General features: G+C 31.2%; 1 protein-coding gene and 1 long non-coding RNA gene across 4 annotated transcripts; one reads left to right on the top strand and one right to left on the bottom strand.

Moving 5' to 3' along the window:
* The first annotated feature begins 14230 nt into the window (after positions 1-14230).
* Positions 14231-18849, top strand: LOC109797599 (acyl-CoA-binding domain protein). Of its 3 annotated transcripts, none has more exons than XM_083059542.1 (6): positions 14231-15969; positions 16581-16692; positions 16999-17067; positions 17417-17475; positions 18150-18303; positions 18440-18849. In XM_083059542.1, the coding sequence occupies exons 1-6, from the start codon at positions 15845-15847 to the stop codon at positions 18470-18472; spliced, it is 552 nt and encodes a 183-aa protein (XP_082915668.1). In that variant the 5' UTR covers positions 14231-15844; the 3' UTR covers positions 18473-18849. The 3 variants fall into 3 exon arrangements, with proteins under 3 accessions (XP_082915668.1, XP_020213283.2, XP_082915669.1); XM_083059543.1 differs by having other exon boundaries at positions 15221-15969; positions 18150-18249; XM_020357694.3 differs by having other exon boundaries at positions 18150-18849.
* Positions 18149-19758, bottom strand: LOC145949531 (uncharacterized). Its single transcript, XR_014427772.1, has 3 exons — positions 19068-19758; positions 18724-18780; positions 18149-18541 (listed from the first exon to the last, which is right to left on the bottom strand). It is a non-coding gene; the product is annotated as an uncharacterized LOC145949531 (long non-coding RNA).
* Positions 19759-25592: the final 5834 nt, after the last annotated feature.

The raw sequence follows: 25592 nt of genomic DNA, 5'->3' as shown, positions 1-25592 counted from the left end.
GTTGAGATTGATTGAAGAATGAAGAAATTTATAAGTCTCTCACTCTATTTAATTATCATCTTTTTAAATTTTGTGACTTTTAATAAATTCTAATAAATAAAAGAGAGTGTTACTAGTATTCTTACCATGAAATTTCCATTTTCAAGTTGTAACCTACTAACCTACGTAACATAACATTGCATCTCCCTACATATAAAGCACACTTTGAGATAATGTTAAAAAGAGGAACAATTCCAAAGGCTTATGTTCCGCGTCCATATTCGAGTTTGATAATCGAAAATGAAGGAAGCTAAGATGGAAGCAAAGGTAATATTCGGACTTGAGAATTGACTATTGATGAATCGGGGATTCTTGAGTAGGCATGGCAACGGGGCGGGGCGGGTACGGGTTTGATGATACCCGTCCCCGTCCCCGCGACTAAAACCCATACCCGTCTCCGTCCCCATACCCGTCGGGTATGGGATTTTTGTCCCATCCCCGTCCCCGTCGGGTATCGGGTATACCCGTACCCGTACCCGTACCCGTAAAAAAAAAAATTTTTTTTTACAAAAATTTTTTTAACTTATTTTTATGTTATATTACAATGATAATTGGGTTGTTTGTCTATCTCATATTTTAATCAAGAGACTTCTTAATAATTAAACAACTACAAATATTTCACATCATAATAAATAACTACACATAATTAAAATATTATAAATTAAACAACCACAAATGTTGAGTATTGTCACAAATAAACAACCACAATGTTGAGTTCAAATAACAAAATAAATTGAAATTTCTCAAATAAAAATTAAAATTCATCTTGCAAGTGGAAAATGTTGAGTGTCATTAAGCTTCAATCCACCTATCATAAGACAATTTATAAAAAATTAGAATTGAGTTATGAATGAAAATTTTAAAAATTAGAATTGAAAAATTAGATTGGACTAATGAAATTGAAATCCACTTACAACATATATTAATTTTGCACATGTTCAGTAATTCCACTTGCATGCAATCCACCTGCATACAAAAAAGATAAACTTTAGATATGATAAATCAAATTGAAAATTTGTAATATTAAAATATAATATACCTTCATCATCAGATTCACTTTCACTCATTAAAGTAATTTTTTCTTTAGTGGCTTTAGCACCTACAAACATCAAATATAGAATATTAATTAGAATTGATACAAAATTACTAATTGACCATTAATGCTAATTTATTTTTTATTAATTTACCTAGATAGTCTGAGTTCCATAGCCAACTTTTAGTACACATCAAAGCTTCTACGGTAGTATGATTAAGTCGACTACGATTAGGACTTAATATTTGACCGCCAGCACTAAAAGCAGATTCAGAAGCTACAGTAGTGATTGGAATGGCTAAAACATCCCTTGCAATTGCTTGAAGTGTTGGATACTTCAACCCATTTGTTTTCCACCATGATAAGATATCAAAATCCGATGTAATAGGTAAATTATCTTCCTCCAAGTAATAATCCAACTCTGTTTTCATAGATGAAGTTCTAGCTTTTTTCTTTTTTGCCATGAACTTCACAAAATCACTCATGCCACTATCACCAACATTTCCCTCCTCAAATGATGAAAACCCAGAAGAAGACCCATCATTCTTCTTTGCTTGATATTCAGAAACCAAATCATAACACAATTGACGAATTCTACTAATTTCCAAATCACAATCAATGTCATACAATTTATCAAAATAATATTCAAGCAAATCCATTTTGTACCTTGGATCTAAAACAGAAGCTACTCCCATGATATCATGAATGAAACTCCAATAACTTTCAAATTTCTTTAACATTTGTTCTGCCATATTGTGAATGATTTGATTAGGAGACTTTACCCATTCATCTATTGCAAGTTTGATCTCACAAATCTTTGGGAAAAAAATGTTGGCTGTTGGATATTTGGATCCAGAAATTATTTCTGTGATATCATTAAACATTCTCAATCTCCCACAAACATCTTTTGCAAACTCCCATTGAGATTCACGCTGCTTTAATCGAAAAAACACATCCTTATAACACAAAGCAATATCAAGCATCTTAAAAGTGGAATTCCATCTTGTTGGACAATCTAAAGTTAATTTTTTGTTGAAAGGAATTCTCAATTGTTTAGTTGTTTCTTCAAATTTTTCTACCCTCTTAGGTGTTGCTGTCCAATATGCTACACTTTCCCGAATTTTTTCCACGCCTTCTTTTACAACTCCCAACCCTTCTTTCACAATCAAATTGAGGATAATTTTCCATTATGAATTAGTTTATCTAACTGCAACTTATCCTTAATTTTCTCAACCATGCTATCATTTGTGCTACAATTGTCCAGAGTAATAGTGGATAATTTTGTATCAATATTCCAATCCAACAAACAATCAATCAATACATTGCAAAGTCTATCAGCTGTGTGAGGTGCAGGAACATAAATGAACCTATATATATAATCACATTGTCATATAAAAAGATAAAAAAAATGCAAAACCAATTAGTAAAAAAAGCTATAAAATAAAGAAACTTTGTACCTCAAAATGATACTCTGTAAGGTCCAATTGCCATCAATATAGTGAGCTGTGATAGCCATATACCCTTTTTTTTGGTTGCTTGCAGTCCACATATCTGATGTAATTGCCACTCTTCCTTCATTTGTATCTATCAGCTTCATGACAACTTGTTTTTCATCTGCATAGATATCAAGTATCTCTTTCTTCATTGTATTTCTTGAAGGAAGTTGAAATAATGGTTGAATTGCTGCTACAAATCGTATAAACCCAATATGGTCCACTATTGAAAGTGGATATTCGTGCAATATAATCATCAATGCAAGCTCCCTCCTTGCATTTTCTTCATTATAACTACCACATGCCAATTCCTTTTTCCCACGTCCTAAAACCTTAGAAAAAAGCATTGTTTGTCCCCCCTTCCCACTTGTAGAAACCTTCTTTAAAACACATATATCTAAATGGTGGTGCAAGTGCTTTGTTCCATTCCTCGCTTCTCCTCCAAGCAATTTGTTACAATAGTTACATTTACCTTTATCCTTTCCATCAATTCTAATCTTTTCAAAATGTTGCCACACAACACTTTTTAGCCTCCTATTCTCTGTTTGTGTTGTTGACTCTACTTGATCAGATGCTTCTGAAGGTGCTTGTAGTAGTTCATTCATCAATGCTTGACCAGTACCAGTAGAACCTTGACATGGAATTGGTTGATGTAAAGATTGTGGGGTTGGTTCTTGTGAAGGTTGATCTTCATTGTTCATTTTCTCTACAAGCATGCAAGTTCACACAAAAAATGGTTAAAATACCAAAAGCAAACATAAAATACGAAAAAGAACATTTCAGTTGATAGTTAAAACCCAACATATAATTAAATATAATTAAAATAATCAACATATATATTTGTATATAGTTTATATTTAATTTTATTTACATATAAATTTTTATTTTCTAATTTCTTTATTTTTTCTTAATCAAGATGATAATTATATTGATGGGCAATCTCCATTCTATCATCATTGGTCTTTGATTTCTTAGATGAAACAACTGAAAATTCAGGGACATATTTGAATTTTCTTTTAGTTTTAGAAACTAATGTAACAGTAGATACAGTTTCAGAAATAAAATGGTGGTTTACTCAGATTTAGATTTTAGAGAATAAGATGTATTGGTGAGTAAAAGTGGGGATGAGCAGAACAAAACAAGAGATAATCCAAAACTAGAGAGGTTAAACTGAACCAAACTGAAAACCAACAATTGATCAAACTGATAATCCAGAAAACCAAAAACATGTTTTCTTTTATTTCAAATAGATTAAATTTTCGGTTCTATTGTTAAAACAGAACCAAACCGAACTGAAGCATGCATTTAATATACTTACATTGCCTTTCCTATTATACTCATGTAAAATCAAATTATTTTCTTAACCCAAATTGCTCCTTTAGTAAATGTCATTTTCAAAAACTAATCAAAACTTTCATGTGTTTATTAGATTCAGCATTGTGTCAATTTATTTCCTTAGTTATTTAAAAAATTAAAAGTCATATAAAATATATTTTAAAATTCAAAACACCGAGATAACCAATCCAAACCAAACTACAAAGGTCAGTTTAGTTCGAATTTGATATTTCATTTTAACCAAACCAAACTGGAACCATATCCTTCTCACTGTCCAAGTGAGAAATTGTGAAACAGGTTATATCACTTAACAGTTCACATGAAAGGGCAAGACAAACTGAAGAAAGAGAGGGAAACAAAAGTACACTTCTTTCCAGTTCCCCTATTTAAACAGAGAGAAACCCAGATAATCAGATTATATACTTGAGTCGGAAGGCTCAAGATACCAACTACGGAGTGCTTGTGCGAAAGGAGATCCTAGAGAGATTGAGCGAGAGAGAGACGTACCAGTGTGGTGAGGGAGCCGCTCGGAGGGAGAAAATGTAGGCTGGAGTGGCTGGTCCGTCGGAGGTTGGAGTGGCTGGTCCGTCGGAGGCTGGAGTGGCTCGTCCGTCGGAGGCTGGAGTGCGCAGTGTGAAACCCTAACTCGTGGAGGCTGGAGTGTAATCGTGTGATTCGTGTTGCTAAACTTGCTATAATCGTGTTGCTGGAGTGAGTCACTTTAGACTAGAGACATTATTTTTAAAATTTTAATTTTTTTTAAATAATTAAACCGGGGACGGGTATTTAACCGGGGACGGGGACGGGGACGGGGCGGGTAAGTATATACCCGTACCCGTACCCGTACCCGGTTTAATTTATCGGGTTTTACCCGTACCCGTACCCGTACCCGGTCAAAGCGGGTATTCCCCGTCAAAGTCGGGACGGGTTCGGGTATTACCCACGGGTACGGGTTTATTTGCCATCCCTATTCTTGAGGCATCAAACAAGGGGCGCACGCAGTTGCTTGATTTGTGTGTTCCTACGGTTTTGCTTTCGTACATGCATGGTCTTTAGTCTTTACTCTACATAACTCCCTTTTATTCCACCTAGTTGCCACATAAAATATTACCAAGTTGAATAATCTAATTTGTTTAATAACACGATTATGTCATGTTATAATTAATAATGAAAAGTCACAAAATTGCACTCAGAACTGTTGAAACTTTCTTTGCGTAGGGCAGTGGACTTTCAAATCCAAGGTTATATACCTAAAAGTCATAACAAAATATTTTAAGATATTACCCATGCTTTCCTTTTATTTTTTATTAATTTTTTTAATTTTAATTTTAATGACAGTAAGTAAGGACTGACTATTGAATTTAAAAGCTTTTTTATGTAAATAAAATTAAATATCCTAAAATATTTTTCATTAAATTTATTTAAACAAAAATTCATTCCAATTATAATCAGTTACACATATAATCAATTACTGAAATAATCTAATTTTCACAGTTTTTAAATGTACTATTATAGTCTATTTGGTAAATTTCTCCAAAAACACTTTTAGGAGACAAAACTAGGGAGAAAAAAATGAAATGAGTTTCTTCATAAACTAAAATTAGCTTAAGCATATATTAATTTGTAGAAGTTATTTTTTGTCCGTTTCTCTAAACTCTTATTTTTAACTTATACATAAATTAGTTTCAATTTACAGAAAAACTCATTTTCATTATTCATCTCATTTTTTTTCCTAAAAATATTTTTTCTTTGAAGAAATTTATCTCACCATACTCTAAATTTTTCTAAACCTAAACATGGATGCAAAGTTTATATAGATATAGGTGTGGATCTGAAAATTTTATTATCCAATCTCATATCCACATATTATTTCATATAATAAATTTAAAATAAGAAATTAATGTTACACAAACGTGTTAAAGTCTATTCAGCTAAAAATGTTAAGTTTTAATTAGGTCATTTAAAAAACATATTAGATGAAGAGTTTAAATAAAAATAAACAAATATTTATTATTACATCAATTTGTTATAATGTATTAAAATTATATATATTTACTCATTTTAAATATGAAGTTGTTGACATATATAAAAAATGAAATATATAAGATTATTAAATGTTAAATTTATACTTGTTTGTGGTGAATTTCGTATGTGGATTCTTTTTATTCGAACTAGCACATAATTTTTTAATTTAGGTATGTATAATTAAGCTTTTTAAGAACGAAGATGAAAATAAGATAGAACAATTAACAGGTGCCAATTTCTAGATATTCATCAATGATTATTACCAAGTACGTATCATGCACGCAAACTTTCAAATAGATTGAGTGTATAATATGTACATTGACAACAGAAATCATAACTATTTGCTTCATATAAATTGAAAATTACAATGCGTGATAATTCGTAAACAAGTTGAACTATGAAATTAGAATACACTATTCTACCATAAACTACACTATGAAAAGAAAGGAAAAGAGGCCAAGAAGTCATACTCAGCAATTTCGTACACGAGAGCCATATGCACAGGTAGTGAGTGCTCGTGAGAGTTCTTAAGCATGAATTTCCGACCCCTGTGAGTGAGGCCACATGTGATATTTATAGAGGTTTAATGTGGGAAGTTAAGTGCATTTACGCTCGTCGTGGTATTTATGTGGCTCGTAACTTCCCTCAACTATTTTCCACTCCCGATAATCACTATTCCCATGTTCTAATATTCATTTGAGTGGTTTTCGGGGTCATTGCTAGATAACCTCTCAGAACTGCTCCCAACTGTTTTGATTCTAGACTCCTTTGTAACTACTTCTTTGATTCTTCGAATTGTTTTTTGAGGTCCTCTTGATTGTCCTAGCTTTGTATTTTCTTATTATTTCGCCTTGAAGTCTTCTAGTTCGTTTATGACCCTTGTTCGAGTTCATCTCGAGAATTCTATTCCCTGTTTTAGGCCCTACCAATCCTGGCACATATTTCGAGTATCATTGAAGCAAGTTTTGTTTTTTTCGAGTAACAGGTGGTATCTAAGATTTGTTGATTTGCCTGGAAGGGTCACGATTTCTTATACTGCCATTAGGCTCGAATCATCATTCGACCTTCAACGTAATACCACTTTTTTGAGTAACAAATGACCCCTAAATTTTTTTTGTCTCGGAGTGTAAGAACAATATATTTTTCTATATGCCTTTTTCGATGAAACCCTACATCTTCTCTTTCTTTTATGTCTATTAAATGCTCTGACACTGCTGTTTCTTCCCATTAAATATTTTAGACATATTTAATTTCTATTTACCGTTTTCTCAAACTTGGCATTGTTTTAGTGGCCCAGATCACATTTTTTCTCAAACGTTTAATTTTTTGAATTTGTTTTTTAAACGCGGGCCCGTTTGTGTCTTAGGCCCATTCTTCTCTTAATATATAGGCATTTTTACCTTTATCTTTCACTCTTACCATTTGAGCACAAGATTACTTTTCTTTCCTTAATTTTCTTTACATTTCTCTATCTTTGGTGCATCCCTATTCTTCTCTTCCGTGGCCACCTCTGCTACTTCTGCCTTTACTGCCATACCTAAGCTCTCTTTGGCTCCAACCTCTATTCAATCTGGTTTCCCCACGCCTTTGCTCCTGGAGAATGTACCAGTTACTACCCTGGACGATGGTAGTAACCCCTTCGTCCCTATTCTCTATCTATTGCTAATGGCTCGTCCTTTTTCTGGTCAGAACAAGAAAAAATATCCCAACACCTTACTTCTAGAGGATGATTCTTCTTTTCCTTACATATACTCTCCCCGTATAGACCTCTCTTTGTTTTCTAATACTGCTAAGATATTTCATGCTTTTCCCCCACCTAAAGATAGACATATCCAATGGCTTGAACATATTGAAAACTCTATGCAATCTATGTGGCATGAAATTGGTATTTTTGATTTTATCCAACTAGCAAAGTATGATATGAATATCTTTGACCCTCAAATATTGCTTTCTGCTATGTTTTTTTGGAATAGAGAAACTCGACTTGTGGCTTCGTATGCCCCACCCTACTTGATGTCGTGACTGTCACAGGTCTGAAACCCATAGGGGATAGGTTTCATCCCGAAGCCTTCGAGGAAACTATTTCGATGAAGGAAACTTCGATTGTTTGGGACAAGAAAACTTACTCTGCCTTCATCACTGCACATCATGGTCGAGAGGGTACTCCTATTACAAATTCAGAACAAATTACCTTCTTGCTCTACTGGTTATCTGCTTGTGTCTTTTGTATTGCTTCTCTTCAGGTGCCAAAATATTACTTCGTACTCGCTCAAGCCCTTCATCTCAAGAAAAAAGTATGTTTGAGCAAACTCCTCCTTGCCTCTCTTTACGCCTGTCTCGATGAAGCTTCCATAAATTTGTCTCGAGAGAATGGTCCTCGAAACCTCTCAAGGCCTCTTTGGCTATTGCAACTGTGGCTGACTGCTATCTTCAAAAAGAAATTGAAACTTCTTCCTCTTCAAGCTTCTATTCAATATTCCTTCGAGGGGACGAGACTCACAACATTAACTCCCAAGAAGAGATCTATGGAGTGTTTTGCTCGTTAAATAAAGGCTATTCTCGATTTCGATGAATTTTTGATTGACTTAGCCCCTTTCATTCACTTTGACATCGCTGGGCCTTCTTGGCTTATTGGAAATAACCAAGTTGGCAATATCTCTCCTGAGATGCTTGAAGTTTGGTTTGGATTTCTCTCTTGGGATATTATATTTTCGGGGATGAAGCAAAAGGATGTGAGGGTTTATCCTTACCAGCCTCAGATTTTTGCTCGCCAATTTGGGTTGTGCCAAATGAAATCGTTGCCCCTTTATAAAAAAAATCGAATAGAATCTCGTACACGGGAGTCATATGCGTAGGTAGTGAGTGCTTATGAGAGTTCTTAAGTATGGATTTTTGACCCTTGTGAGTGAGGCCACATGTGATATTTATAGAGGTTTAATGTGGGTAGTTAAGTGCATTTACGCTTGTTGAGGTATTTACATGGCTCGTAACTTCCCTCAACCGTTTTCAACTCCCGATAACCGCTATTCCCATGTTCTAATATTCTTTCGAGTGGTTTTCGGGGTCGTTGCTAGATAACCTCTTAGAACTGCTCCTAACCATTTTGATTCCAGACTCCTTGTAACTGCTTCTCCGATTCTTCGAACTGCTTTTCGAGGTCCTCTTGATTGTCCTAGCTTCGTATTTTCTTATTGTTTCGCCCTGGAGTCTTCTAGTTCATTTAGGACCCTTGTTCGAGTTCATCTCAAGAATTCTATTCCCTGTTCTAGGCCCTACAAATCCTGACACATATTTCAAGTATCATCGAAGCAAGTTTTGTTTTTTCTTCGAGTAACAGGTGGTATCTAAGATTTTTTGATTTGCCTGGAAGGGTCACGATTTCTTATACTGCCATTAGGCTCGAATCATCATTCGACCTTCAACATAATCCCACTTTTTCGAGTAACAATACTCTATATTGGATAGCTAGGCTATTTGACCATTGGCAATCGATGATGTCTGCTCAGCAATATTGGACAATGAGGTACCTTCAAAAGTTTACATTCTCCCCTTTTGAATACACAACTAAATTATGCGTATCTTTTTGATAGTCTCGACCATTGATGACTTTGTGTTGACAAATAACTTCAACTGCATATCTAGAAACATCTTACTCGACACCCTCGGTTGCCAATGGCTCCATGTCACCAAATGAGGTTTAAATTGAATACTAAGGGATTTCGGTTCACCACCCCACATCCTTTTGGCACCCTCGGTTGTCGATGGTTTTGTGTTACCGAACAAAGTCTCAACTAGATGCTTAAGAATACTCGTTTGGCACCCTTGGTTGTCGATGGCATGTATTGTTGAACATATTAGGCAACTTTCGACTTTGTATAAAAGTAATTAAGGTGATTAAAACTTAACCATAGTACGAAGCAAGATTATCAATGTATTATGTAATTGGTAATCCCAAATTGAGATTCATTGGAATTTGGGCCCATCACAGTTAGTATAAATAATATTTTATATGGAAATAAAGTTATTATTTATAATATATTTGCATTTATTATATCGAGTAGGTTACTTATTTGAGTACTATAGTGTCTTTTCACTAGTGGAAAAATAGGATACTACGTCACCCATTTTACGTCGGATATACAAAGAACCGATGTAATAAAAGCGCGGTGGCACGTGGTCCGACGTAAATTTTAACATCTACGTCGGCTATTCATTGTGTCCGACGTAGATGTTAAAATTTACGTCGGACCCAAACAGGGCTGACGTAAATAACCCACATGATGCTTAAAAGAAGGTGTCTTGCGCGCACTAGCTAGTTCAAAAATTTCATGGCTTCCTTCTCCCGCCTCCTCCTCAAATCGTCCACTTTCTTCTATCTGTTTTTCTTCCTCATCCCTCCGCCTCCTCCTCAAATCGTGGCTGTTTTTCTTCGCGTGATGATGTTTTTCTTCTTCGGAGGGTTGCGTTTTTCTTCTTCGGAGGGTTGCGTTTTTCTTCTTCGGAGAGTTGCGTTTTTCTTCTATGAGGTAGTATCTTCTATCAAGTTTGTGTTTTCTGAGATGTTTTTTTTCGTAATAATGTTTCTGTTGCATTTCGCGCATGTTTTTTAAGCTGGAGAAGTGACCAAGTCTGGGTTTGGAGACGTAGTCCTGGGTCTATCAAGCAGAACGACCCGTTCTGCTTGCACTTAAATTTTTTTTTATAAAATTTTTATAACTTTTTTACGTCGGACCTAGGCATGTCCGACGTAAATTTACGTCGATTTTCGTGCCCCGACGTAAATTTACGTCTCCCGCTTCTACGTCGGATGTTTTTCTAACGTAAAAACTCCTAAAATGACCGACGTAAAATGTGTATTATGTACTAGTGTTTATATGTACTTTTCCTTAAGTTTTGCATAACAATCGGCTTGGAATGTGAAGAGAAGTGAGGACATTAAGTATGTTCATACAAATACGTACTCTAATTGAAAATTTTGTTACAAAATATATTTTAATTTAATTATTATTAACATCAATGCCATATTAAAGCTTAAAAATATGCTAAAACACAAGCGGCAAGGTTCCTTTTTGTGGTTTTTTTTTGTTAGAGTTTCAATTGCTTTGTCAACGACTACGAATGTTTTTTATAGAGGTTGACGAGATGTGGTGTTAACACTCGATGTTAAAACATGGCACTTTCATATAACAGTTGTCATGTTAAGCGATGCCGACAGCGTTTTCATTTTAGTGCGGGTTTACTTACACATCTTTGATCTACATTTTCCTATATTTTTATGTCAAAAAGGAGTTAGACTAGCTTCAATTGGATTTGAAAAATCACATTTTAAAGTTTAACACATGCAAACATGTTCTTGTATTGGTGGGAATGTCCTTGTAGCAGTAGCGTTATTTTCTTTAAATAAAATTATAAGTTTGAACCTTATGTTCATAGGAAAGAAAAATCCCGCTTTAAAATGTCCTAGATATGAAAAGATATGAAACAATAGTTTTGTTTGACTATAATATAACTAATAAGTTCATATATGAATATCTAGATACGATAAGTTAGAAAGATATGGACGCCCATATACCTAAGGGTTAGGAGACAATCATTTTATAGTAAATTATACAAACATCCTTTTAAGCTAATTTTGTGAAATTACGTAGTGCATTTTTGGATTGGATTTTGAAACTTGATTTTACACTTTTTCTCCACGTTAAAGATGAATTTTACGTGAAAGCAAAATTTTTTTACTTCAACTAAACATGAAAATTCACGTTAGGGTTGAAACTCAAACATGCACGTACAATTCTTTTAGTTGTTTAAAAAATATTATTTTAAATGATTGAATCTCTTTGGAAATTATACTAACTTTCTTAATTATTTTAGTTCAAAATTCATACAGCCCTTACAGATAAAAAGATAAGTTTGTTGAAAAAGAAAGGATCTAAATTAAAAAATCCAAACATTATGATTCATCCCTTTAGTTAGACCACATATAGCCTATTTTATTTTGGGTATCCGCTACCATTCAACAAACAGTCTATCAGGTCATGGATAAGCATGACTCATTGGACAAGATAAGAGAATATACCTTTTTCTTTGGGTACAACTCTATCTTTGTCTGAACCAACTGGAGTTTCTTGTCGTTTGGCATATAAATTTGTCGTTTTGGACTAGAGTCGTAACTGAAAAAAGAAAGTATCATGGTGGTTTCAATAGGTTATTGAAATTAAGCACCAAAACTTGTGCATATCAAATAGGGACGTGGTGCTCTCTGGGACAGGTTTTTTCATTTCTTGCTGGGTATGAGAATTAAACTTTATACTTAATATAGAATTTTTGTGTGGTGCATATCCAGGACTACAAGTTTGTTTCATCTTTTACTTTGACTCATATATTTATTATTAAAAAAATATTTCACACTTTAAAGTTTAACATCATAATATTTTTATTTATATATCATTTATAGATTGTTTCTAATTTAGGATACCTTGTTCTGTGACTCTAATATATATAATTCTAATTTCTCAACTATTATATATAGTCGACTTAATAATAAGAGTTGTGATAGATATACAGGGATTTAATGATCTGATTTTCATTATTACTGTTATATTTTAAAAAAAATCTAATTTCTAAATCTACTATTTTCAAGTTTGTTTGTAGGGTGAATCTATCTTGCTTTTCTGTATATATTACAACACAAGAGTTTTTAATAATATTTAAAAAATGTTACATAATTGTATATAGATGTTACTATTTGCTTTTGTAATATATTATCAAAAATTTATATAATTTATGTTATTATAGACTTTTAATATTATTTTTACACAATTAAACAATATCTTTTTAAATGTTATTAAAGTGATATTTTTATAATATTTTAATGATGTTGATAAGTTTTTGTTAACTTTATAAAATAATAATTAATTTTAATTTAAATATTGTTATCAATTATTATATTTTTATGTCTCTTACACTCCTAAGAGATCTTCAAGAGAAGGTTGAAGACATCTTAATTAATTATCACTAATTATATCAAATATCAAAATTTATTTATCTTAAATATAACTATATGATTATATATTATTTATGAATCACTCATTTATTCGACGTGAAACTATAATTATGGATAATAATTAGAGATGAAAGAAGTATACTTCTTTCTACTTGATGTGAGATTTTAATTTTAGAAGCAATAAAAAAGAATAATGTTGAAATAAAAAAGTGTTACTTATATATAGTAACATTTTTTAAAAAAATATTACAAAATAACCTATATGACATTTTTCTTATTTGATATGAGACTTTGATTTTGAAAATAATTAAAAAGAATAATATGCAAATAAAAAATGTTACTATATTTATTATAATATTTTTTAAAAGAATGTTATAAAATAACTTATTTATTTAATATATAGTAATATTTTAATAAATATAGTGAAGAAAATGTTGATAAAGAATTTAAATGTAGTAGTGATAGAATTTCCTTTGTCAAAGCAAGAAATAGACATTGTTGCTAAGCTTACAAAATATTTTTAATTACTATCATCTGCTAATAAATATTGTTGACACAGTTCAGCTCTGTGCAGGTGTTGTGACAAAGAAATCAAGGTAAGCCTCTTCTCGAATAAAGAAGATAGATTATATATCTTGCCTTTTGTTTTATTAAAATTAATAATAAATAATATTTTTGATAATCTTAAAACTACTTTAATAGTTCTGCTAAAAAAATACTCATATGGATATGGTTAGAAGCGACAGATAATAAAACAAACACAAAAGCATAAAGTAGACACATAAACAGTTCTTGTTAATCACCCCACTTCTTCATGACACATCAAACACTAATTTGAGTTTCAAAATTTCTTACAGATGACGCTACACTAGAGCATGTCAAGAAAAATTCTAAAAAGATCTCTACCGAAGGATATTCCTTTAACAAGTGGAATAATATTAGTTTCCTTGGGCTGGTATATAACAATGTTCATGTTATTGTCATCAAATTTTATTTTTATAGTTTTAAAAAAAATATAAATGCGTATATTTGTTCAAAAATGGAATAATACTAACACTCTCTTATTATTAATTAAAAAATTTTAATTTAGTCAAAAAAGAAATATCTTTATACACAGGATATAGCTCATTTTTCAATATAAAATAATTTAATAAAAAAATTAAAAATTTTAAAATTAACTTTTATTAAGATATCAAGAAATAATAATTATTTTTTTATCAGTAAGAATTACAATAATTATAATAAATTTTCATCCCAAAATTATAATTATAATACTTCAATCTCTCATTATTAGAAAGAGTCCTAATAAAAAATGAAAGAAAATTCTTTCTGTGAAATATTATGACATGAAAATTATATATAAAAAAACTCGTTTGATAGACGTAATCATTCACTGGCAAAACAAAAATTAACATCTCAACCAGTACAAAATTGTTTTATTTAATCAATAATCTAAAATTTGAATTTTCGTGCAACTATATTATATTAAATTCTCAAAGAGAGAGTTTTATCATTTTATCTAAAAGATACCTATATTTTTTTCAAAAAGAGAAAAGTTTACTTGCAAAATTAAAAGCTCCTTATTCTAATTCAACTCAAAATTCCCTTTTAGCACTGTTGTTGATCAGTTGCTTCCAGGGGGTATTACTATACATTCTTAAAGAATTTCTTATTCTTAATTTTTTTAATAAAAAACTAAAACTAATGGAGCCCAAATTATGAATTACAGTAGATTTTGTTTTTTCTTGCTGAAAATAGGCTATCCTTCAAAATTTTTTGGGTCCACAAATTTTTCAGCATGTTTTTGGTCAGAAATTATTCGTCATTGGCAGGCTCTTCTATTTAATTGAACGGGCCGTACTTAGTATAGGCCTCATTTTTTCATGTGAGTTAGAAGACTCATGCTATATACACCTCCTTTTTTTGTGTATAAGTACACCTCTTTTTTTAAAAAAATAATTAAATTTTTAAAATAATTTTTTTTATTTTTTAATTTTACACCCACAATATTTTATTTAGTAAATTTTTACACATCTTTTTTTTTTCTTTTTTCAATTTTTACATATACTCCCTTATTACCTTTCCTTTACCCCACTTATTTTAGTAGCATGTAAAAATTGAAAGAGAAAAAAAGTGTGTGAATAAAAAAAAAGTAGCAAATTAAAAATTAAAGGTGTAAAATTAAAAAAATAAAATAAAAATGACAATATTTTATAATTTTTTAAAAAATAAAGGAGGTGCACTTATAAAAAGGCTCATGATATATACACCTCCTTTATTTTTTAAGTACACCTCCTTTATTTTTTTTTTAAATTATAAAATATTGTAGTTTTTTTTTAATTTTCTAATTTTACACCTTTAATTTTTAATTTGCTACTTTCTTCTTCTTTTTCACACACTTTTTTTTTTCTTTTAATTTTCACATGCTACTAAAATAGGTGGGGTGAAAGAAAGGTAAGGGAGTGCATGTAAAAATTGAAAAAAAAGAAGAAAAAAAAAGGAAGATATGTGAAAAAAAAATACTAAATTAAATATTGTAAATATAAAATTAAAAAATAAAAAATATTTTAAAATTTTAATTATTTTTTTTCAAAAAGAATGTGTACTTATAGAAAAAAAAGGTGTATATATATGAACCGAGTCAGAATCATCATCACTCAGACAAGCCCAATACAGTGCCACTGAAACATGAACCCAAGCCCAAAAAAAATGACAATTAGTAATTATTAATTAATTCCTCAAAATGGAAAAAAAAAAAGTAATAAAGGTTAGATCGAATTGAATGCGAAGCAAGGTGGAAGGTAGGTGACAGACACCAGCAACGTTGGTTATTGGATTGAAACCCCAACAACGTTATTGGGCGAAGAGAAGAAAAGAATGAAATGGAGTGAGTGAGGAACAAAGAAAGGAGGAACGATGGGAGCGAGGAGAAGGTCGATCTTAGCCATTCTTGCTTTTCTAATGTTAATGGGCATTGCCGTCTATTTCAGACTCTGGGCTATTCACTACAACATTTCTTCTGATGACACTCACCTCTTAAGGTTCATATTCTTCCAATCCCCTTGTTATCTTCATTTGGGCCTTCTATTTTCATATTCAATTGCTGCTGCTGTGTTACTATACCAATCATATGAACCACAAATTGTTCTTTATAAAGTGATACATGATAATATTAATCACTTGTCATATTTCTCTTGGGGACTCTCATTCTCCAACGAAAGCTCTTGCACTAGTTACAATTAGTAATGCTCTTGGTTTGAAATTTGAATTGACACTGCTAAAAGAAATTTTTTTCTGTTTGTGACTTTACCATTATTTTGGCATGCTTAGGCGTGTTTGCATAGACTTCTATAGAAACACTACTGGGAGGAAAAAATATGAAAGAAAAATAAAATAAACTTCTTCAGCCGAAACTAACTTATGCATAAGTTTATTTGTAAGTTTTTGGAGAAGTTACATGAAAAAGCTTCTGCAAATTAGTTTATATATAAGCTAATTTTAGTTTATGAAAAAATATATTTTATTTTTCCTTTTTATTTTTTTCTAGTAGAAGTGTGTTTTTCTGGAGAAGTTTATCCAAACATGTCCTTGGAGCATTATACTGATGTTTGGTTCACTCATCTGTTTGGTTCACTCATCTGTTTGTTTGCAGGCAGCAGTTTGATATTGCTAACAGGGAGGCAATGGATGAATCTGCTGAGTGGAGGCTGAGGTACGATAAGGAGGTAGATAGGACAAAAAAGTGTTTACACGAGCTTCAAGTGGTATGCATTCTTTTATTTCGATCTTCACATTCCACCTTCCAAATAGGATTAAAACTTAAAAGAAAGATTTAGCTTCAAGTTGTGTTATTATTTGGTTGCTATTACTACACACTACACCGTACAAACCTCAGTCTTCTTAATTTCAGTAAGTAGGAACAGGGTTATCATATATCTTAGCACCAAGATAATAGAGTTGGCACTGAATGAAACAGACTTGTAGAAATCAGAATTTATTTTTTCAACCATTAAAGTAACAAACATTTTCTTTATTTTTCCTGTAATGACTGTATAATCGTGTGTGTGCAGCTGCGGGATTCCTCTCAGAAGGGGGATGTTGCGTCTGGTATTAACCATAAATTGGCAATACTACAGAAGGTATGTCAAACTTCATTCTACTTTCTATGAATAATCCTTCTTTTCGATTATCCATCTTAGGGAAACAATAGTAAAATCGGTAAAGATAACCATTAGCCACAATTTGCTCTGCTAATTGTGCCAGAGATACAATGCAGAGCTAACATAATCAGTCCCCAAATTTCAATTTTCAAAATTTTTTTCCAGTGATGCTGATTTTATTCATGTCAAATGCTATAACTATCTATAAACTATGATGATACCATTTCTTATTAAGGTAATGTTGGATGACATTAGTTTCAGCTCTCTTTCTGTATGCATAGTTTGTTTTTCATATTGTTGGTGTTCTAATAACCTTCTAACCTACCAGGAGAATGCAGTCTTGCTTGAAAGGTTGGAAACATTGAAAAGAGAGCTTGAAGAGGAAAGGTTGAAGTGCAGTTCACGAAACATGAACTAATCATGAGAACATTGACGAGAATTCAATTTTTTGTCATTTTGTCCATAAGATGTTTATTCTTGAGCACAAGCGTTTCAAAGACATTTGCAGCCAACAACTAGTATTCAACCATAGAAATCTTGGCAGTATGATTTCTGGTCTCAACTTTTCACCTTATAGAGACAGAGACCATTCAGGGAATATGCAAATATATGAGTCACTAATCATTTCTCATTTTCTCCCTTTTTGTGGGGGGTTATATTCTCCTTTGTACTTTATTATTTGCATTTTTCTTTTTGGAATCTTTGGATGTTAGATGTACCTGATAGTTAAGTTGTTTTACTTTCTTTAAAGAGGTATCCTGTGAATGCTTGATTGTGTATTAAGGGCTAGTATCTAATTAATCCAGCCTCTATTTAAAGTCTATTGAATACAAGATGGAAATTTTTTTTTTTTTTTTGGAGAGTTTCTCTATTGAAAATAAAAAGCTTTTTTCATTATAGAAGCTTTCAAAAATATTTTTAATTTGTATGTTATTCAATACTGTGGTGTCATATAATAAGATCCAGAACATGCAGCACTTTTAGTATTTCTATTTTATTTTAAGGCAAAAGACTTGCATGTTTGTGAAAAGTGCTGATAAATGTTGTTGATACTGTTGCAGAAACCTCAAAAGCTTTTACACTGCGGCTAAAATTATAGTAGCTCACTGTTTTATAAAAGGGATGGGGAGCAATAATTTTCTATCACCTAATTGGAGGCGAGTAAGTTACTCACTTACATTGCATGCTGGCTTTAACCACCAACTACAACAATTGGTATCATTTTTTTGTATCAAGACTTACGCTAAGTGAATATAATATAATGATTAATTTTGATCTTTCACACAATATATAGTTACTTTTAACCTCATGTGCTCCTTGGTCACTCTGAATCTGTTGGACTTGTTCCCAGTTCATGCAAAAACCTGGTCACTGTCTGTACTAGTGCTTCATTGTTGTTTGGCTGGCTTGAGGAAACATTTGCTCTTCCATTAGAAGCATGCCCTCTTCGATTCTATTTGGAGCGAGTGAAAGAAAGGGAGGGAAACTCAATACAGATATAAGAGACATGATTTAGATGAATTTATTAGACTAATGAAAACATTAAAATTGTTTAACTTGCATTTCACAATAGCAGCATTGGAGGACCCTATATTTCTTTCTTATAAAATAAGATTTTATAGAAAAGTTTGGTACCTTTCGCCACTTTGGTGCAGTAGTGTCATTGTTCATTAGTCCCATCAGCTCGTCAAACTGAAAGCATAATGAGTGTCCATTTGTATACCATTAATAAAAGTAAATCACTTAGTCTAAATTTTTTTTTATATTGGTAATTAATTATATCTTTTAATTGTGTCAGGTTACTGTTAAAATTAAATGTATTTATAATGACATGATATAATTAAAAAATATAATTAATTATTAATATAAAAAAATGTTATACTGACAATGTGTATTAACTCTTAAGATAAAACAAATTCATGACAATGAAGAAAAAAATGTTCTTCCCTAGAGTTGTACATCAAGCATTAAGATGATACCTGTTTCACTATGGCTTCATACTTCCTTGTGCACTCATACAACCTTCTTTCATCATTAACATCCTCATATATGATCCCTGCAACTTGGTTCTCTCGGTTAGCCATGTTATTCGAGTTTGTAGTATATGAAAAGATGGGTATTCGAGTTTGTAGTATATCATTAACACGTCTTGTATTATAGTATATTTATAGTACAAAGGAGATAAAGAAGACCAGTTAATTGGCTAAAGGATCACTTGGGAAGTTGAAACTTGGAGCGCGTTTGTTACAAAATGTCTCAAAAGACAATCCGTTATTTTTGTGACCGACCTTTGCTGTTTTCGTGAAAAAATAAGGACCTTGTCAATAGCTTCTCATTCACTCAAACCATATTAAATGGTCGGTGTATTTACCTCCACATTCTGAGCTCAGCTAACCCTTTATGATCTAACAAACAAATTTACTGATACAAGTTATGTTGGGATATTTTTTTTTTAATATTATTTTTTAAGACTAAAAGTATGTTGTAATTTATAAACTTTGAAGAATGTGCTATGACTTTGTCAGAGTACAGACAACTGTGAATTAATTTTCGAATAGCCTTTACTTTTCAAATCACTGTATCTTTCCAGTGAAAGATTCGTAAACTTGAAATGAAAAAATAATTTATTTTAAAATATTTTTAAAAATTTATAAACGTAAACAATTCTTTTGCTAAAATAAAATAAGTAAAAAAGTGGTAAGACTTTATTTAAATAATTTTTTCCATAAATATTTGTTAAAAAAATAATAAAGTAAATTAAATTGAATTTTTCTCATAAAATTTTAACTTTTAGAAAAGTTAAATATTTCTATATTATTCACATGCTTTGTCTTATTATTATTTTTTTTTATCGAGAATATTGTGTTACAATGTACAATGTATTTATTTGTATTTTATGAAGATCATGTTAGATATAACTTTTTCCTTTCCTTTCTTTTTTCTTTTTTCACTAAGAACACTGCTCATAGATGTTCTTCAAAATTAAAATATAAGTCTAATCTATCATGTCTTTTTATATGTTTAACCTGATCATTTTAAAAGTCTATTATAGTTTAATAGTTTTTTTTTTTTTTTTTATCTTTGGAGTATCTAGGGTCGATAGTAGTGACTAATCCCCTTGTTACGAGGGAGTCACTTGAAAGAGTGAGATAGATAGTCTCAAGATTTAACGTGGCTCCATTCACAAAACAGGATTCGAATCCCTGATCTTACTTAAACATGGATCAACCCCTACCGCCGAACCACACACTTAGAGTTGTTTAATAGCTTATTTAAAAATCTATTTTATATTAACAAAGTTAATTAAACTAATAAACATAATTTTTAAAAATCAACAAATCTATTTTTAAATATGTTATTATGAGTTATTTTTTAATTTACGTGATAAAAAATAATTTACTCAATATTATTAAAATTTATATTTTAAAAGAAATATATACAAATTCATAAAGAAAAAAATTGATACAGGGACAATTCATGTACACCAACTTATGTTTTGATGTAAACTCATGCATAGACGGTAAGCATTTAATGAAAAAGGCTAATCTTATTTTGATAAATTTTAAAAAAATATTTCTTATATTTCATTTGACATATTCTAAATAACTAATTGTTATTTTAACAAATTAAAATAGTTATGATAACAAATTAAAAAAAAATACATATTGTACATGAGGTGATCTTAATGATACATATATAATGTCACAAATAGGAAATAAATGGAATCATTTTTTATTAAAGGGATAGTTCATGTACACTCATGTACAATGTCGTGCACTCATGTACAATAATTACAACAGATGTGACTGCTAGAGTTTTTATTTGCGATTTCTTGATTTTGTATAAATAAGATACGTAAAACGTTTAAGTGGAGTGATAAAAAAATATCGATAATTTTATTTTTGTTTTATAAATATATTTATTTATTTATTTTAATAATATATGTATTTTTTTATTATCATATTATACATGTAAATAGGTTGACCTATTAAGTTTAATAGATTTTTTATACTCTAAGTCCAACTTTTTTTAAATAAATAGACTTTTTTTAAAAACTTAAACCTAATATTTTTTATTAAATTAATAAGACTTGATGTCAAATTATAGATCCCTATTTAAGATTTAACCTATTCTTATCTTTAGTTATATATATCCTTTTATATTTTTTCTTCTTTTTACTAAAGATATTTTGATTGGGGAGTAATTTATTTCAAATTTTCATTTTGTCCTTTCATAAGGTTTTATTCTCAACTAAATTGAAATTTTGGTTTCTTAAAATATTATGTGAATTCAGTCTCTCAAATATTATTTTCTCTTTAAATAGTTTTTAAAATAATTAAATTATATAGCATTTTTTAAAGTATTAAGTATCAATGAATTTAATTCTTATGTTCATATATTTTGTTAATGTTTATTAATTATGTTGAAAGATTTTTTATTCACCAATTTTTTTAAAGGATTTTCTAATACTTGAAAACTATTTAGTTTGATTTCTAAAATTTGATAGGATACTTATTTAATTTGTTTACTGTATGAACTATATAGTTGTAAATACTTTAGAAATTAAATTTATAGTTTATTTATATTTTATTTTATTTTCTACTTTTAAACTGTTATAATGTAGTCATCATGTTTTTCTCTCATGAAATTTTGTATAAATGATAAATCTGTTGTTAAATATTTATTTCTTTTCACTTTTTTTTAGATATTATAATTTTTGGGTCAAATCACTCTATCACTTTTACTGATAATGGCGAAATACGATGAAGAACAACAAAATCGATAGATATTAAAAATCGTGTACATTTTGTTCGGAAGGAAGCGAATAAATAAAAAAATATGACTGACACACTTTTTTTTTTTTTATGTATAAAAATCAATGTTACATGCTTTTGTTCACAAAATATAAAAATTAAAGATACACGCTAATAAATTTCATAATTAATTAAAATATTTTATAAATCAATTAAATTATATATATATATATATATAATTGTTTACTATTTTTAATTTAAACAATCTACTTTTTTATTTAACCGATAAAATTAGATCTGTTAATATTCTTTAAAACATAAATAATAGTTTTATCAGTTAAAGATGTGTGATAAATTTGTAATACAAGATGTGTGATATACTATAACTAATTTTTTTTCTTCTAAATTACAATTTAAGTTCTTTTCTATTTATATTTTTATCTTTTTATTTTTAATTAGAAATAATAATAACTTATTTATATTTTTTATATGAAAATAATAATTTTGTCAATCTAACTATTAAATTAAAAGTTTCTTTTACTTATATTGTAACAGTCCAATTTTCACTGGGCCAAGAGCCAAATTGAGGTGGTTTAGTAGCCCGGAACGGGCCGTTCCAAAATTGGAACGGACCGTTTCAAATTACTAAATAGACCTACTTTTGGGAGCCCGGAACGGGACGTTCCGAATTTGGAACGGGCCGTTCCAAACCATAAAATTTGTCTAGGATTCTTACCTGGGAACGGGCCGTTCCGAATTTCAGAAATGGCCTTTGAACCTTATTTGAGAACGGGCCGTTCCAAAATATGACCGTTGAGGGTGTTAATGCAAACCCCAAAACGGGCCGTTCTGGTTTGAGAACAGGCCGTTCTGGTTTGAGAACAGGCCGTTCTGGATGTGAATTTTACACATGATGTGAGATTTCAGAACGGGTCGTTCCGGATTTGAAACGGGCCGTTTCGCGAATCCCGATGCCTATAAATTGAGTGCTCTGGCACTCCTAAAATCATATTTTTTCAGTTCTAACTTCTTTTAGTTCTGACTTATTTCTTCTACATTCTCTTCTTTTCCTTCTACACTCTCTGAAGATTGAGGGGCACTTAGAGGAAGAGACCAAGAGATCTCTGTTTTGGTTTCAACTGCTATTTATCCAGATTGAGGGGCACTTAGAGGAGGAGACCAAGAGATCTCTGATTTGGTTTCAACTGCTGTTTATCCAGGTACGAGGGTAAAAGGGAATTATTTATATGTAGAGTTACATGAGGGAATTGGGTAGAGGAAGAGCCCTTAAGATTATGAGTAATTTTATAATTATTTATGTTTGGAGAATTATTGGTTTTATGTGATTCTGTATGAATTTAGGATTATGAATATATATTTTGTGTAAAAATGATGCTCTAGGAGAGAGAACGAAATTATAGAAAAGTGCCTGTAAGTTAGGTTTTGGAAAAATTGGATTATTTCTGTTTGAGAAATTGATGATCCCATTAGATTCTGTATGTGTTGAGGATTATAAATATATATTTAATTTGTAAGAATGATGATCTGGGAGAGAGAACGAAATTGTAGAAAAATGTCTGTGAGCTAGGTTTTGGAATAATTGGGGGTTTTACCGTTTATGTTAAAATTATATTAAATTGATAATTCTATTGATTATTTTATTAATTTATGAATTTTATTGTTATATTAATTGATAATAATTGATGATCTAGATGTGAATTGCTTGAGGGGTGTGTAAACCCTTATTTTGTTCGACTTATCTGTTGTGCATGTAATATGGAATTGAGATATGAGATGAGATGTTGTGTGGATATGATTATGATTGTGATTGTGGTACCTCACACTAATGACCAGGGATGAGACGAACCATGAGTAGTGATGCTTCAAAGACAAGCGTGCCCCTAGCATGGTGTGGGATGAGTGAGTCAATTAACACGCATCACCTATGTCACATATGGCAGCCCTGACATAGGGTTAATTGCAAGAGATTGTGTGGATTGTAATGTGATTGTGGTTCCTCACACTAATGACCAGGGATGAGACGAACCTTGAGTAAGTGATGCTACAAGGACGAGCGTGCCCCTGGCATGGTGTGGGATGAGTGAGGCAATTAACCCGTATCACTTGTGTCAGATGTGGCGTGGCCTTGGCATAGTGTTAATTATAAGATTTGTGTGGATTGTGATGGATTGGTGTAATTGAGATGTGAAGATGATTAATGATTGTTAAATTATGATATATATAAATGCTTGTGAATATTTCATTCAGTAAGGAGTTATGATGGATTATGTTGTGTTTTTCCTTGTGTGCTTTCCATATAGATGTTTTCTTTTCTTACTGTATAATTTGTGGATGTTTTACGTGAGGAAGATCCGGCTTTGAGTGGCATCTAGAATGCCAACCATTGAGTTATGGGTGTGCTATGATATTGTGACATCGGGGCAGAGGATTCTAGGATAAATTTTTATATGTATTTAGAGTTATACCTTCTATTTTGAAAACAATTTGTAAACTCTCAAGTTTTACTTTCTAAATTTCATTTTTAATTATTTTGGTTATTTATGAAGGTTTTATGTGAACCCTTTTTACCATTGTTGAATATTTTATTCTTTAGCTTATTACAAGATTTATTTATATATGTGTTGAGGTAGTAAGGGTGTCACATTTAGTGGTATCAGAGCAGGTCGATCCAATCGGCCGTGAGTTATGAGTCTACTATGCTTGTTTGGTAGATTAATAATGTGATGAATTGATTGTTGAACTTATTGATGTGCTAATGTGATGATTGATTATGTTGTTTTTTGTTTATTTGTGTGGATTGTGTTCTCAGGATTTGTCTGATAGTCATGATATAACTTGATGATGCTATTTTTGATTGCTCTTTGTTATTCTCATGATTGCTTAATTGTTTTTGTACTTCTTGCTTATGTAAGAAGTAGTGGTTAGGTGGCATCGCTCGTGTTGCGAGCATAGGTGGTAGAAGACAAGGTATCTTGCTAACTAACTAGAACTAGTGAAACCTTGGATGTGGGTGAGAAATTGACTTATCGAAGGTATTAAGAGTTTACAATTGGTGGCGTTTCTGAAAGCTATAGTTGTAGTGATTGAATCCAAGAGGTTATGTGTCGAGCATTAGAGCTTTGAGTGTTCTTGATGAAAGATCAAAGTGTTGGGGATTTCCTTAAGTTTTGATGCTTGCATATTAATCTTGTTTGGGGTTAGGTTGCATGAGGATTTTATTTCAGCTCTAAGTCTTTTGTGGAATAGGTGAGTTATTTTCGTTTAGGGATTGTAGTTGGAAGCTTGGATATGAGTTTAAGGTAGAAAGAAGTAAGTTTGGAAGGGTTGAGGTATTTTGTGGGATGTTAGTGCACTATTGTTGTCTAGTGTAGGAGTCGTTGTAGTTTTGTTATGACAGTAGGAGTACTGTATTGAAAGATTTAGATTTTGTGGTCTGCATGAAAGTTGTAGTCTTGGATGCGATCTTTTCAATGGCACTGGAATCAGGTAAAATGAAGGTTTAGAACTCCAGTTATAGTTGTTTTGGTAATCAGAGGCTAGTTGTAAGCGTTAAATATATCTGTTGTGATTTTTGAATTGTTAGCTGAGAAGAGGATCTATTCAGAATCTCATGTCTTCATAAGAGTTATAGCTTATTCTTTTATCTTTCTTTTGAGATAGGATTGAGATCATTGGACGAGTGTAACTCTCTAGGTATCATTTCTTGCCAGTTGTTGAAGGGATATGTAC

This window comes from Cajanus cajan, chromosome 7 (genome assembly GCF_000230855.2).
Source record: "Cajanus cajan strain Asha chromosome 7, NIPB_CcT2T_4, whole genome shotgun sequence".
Classification (NCBI taxonomy): Eukaryota; Viridiplantae; Streptophyta; class Magnoliopsida; order Fabales; family Fabaceae; genus Cajanus; species Cajanus cajan.
The sequence above is the reverse complement of the archived record's forward strand: the minus strand, read 5'-3'. Positions and strand labels throughout refer to the sequence as shown.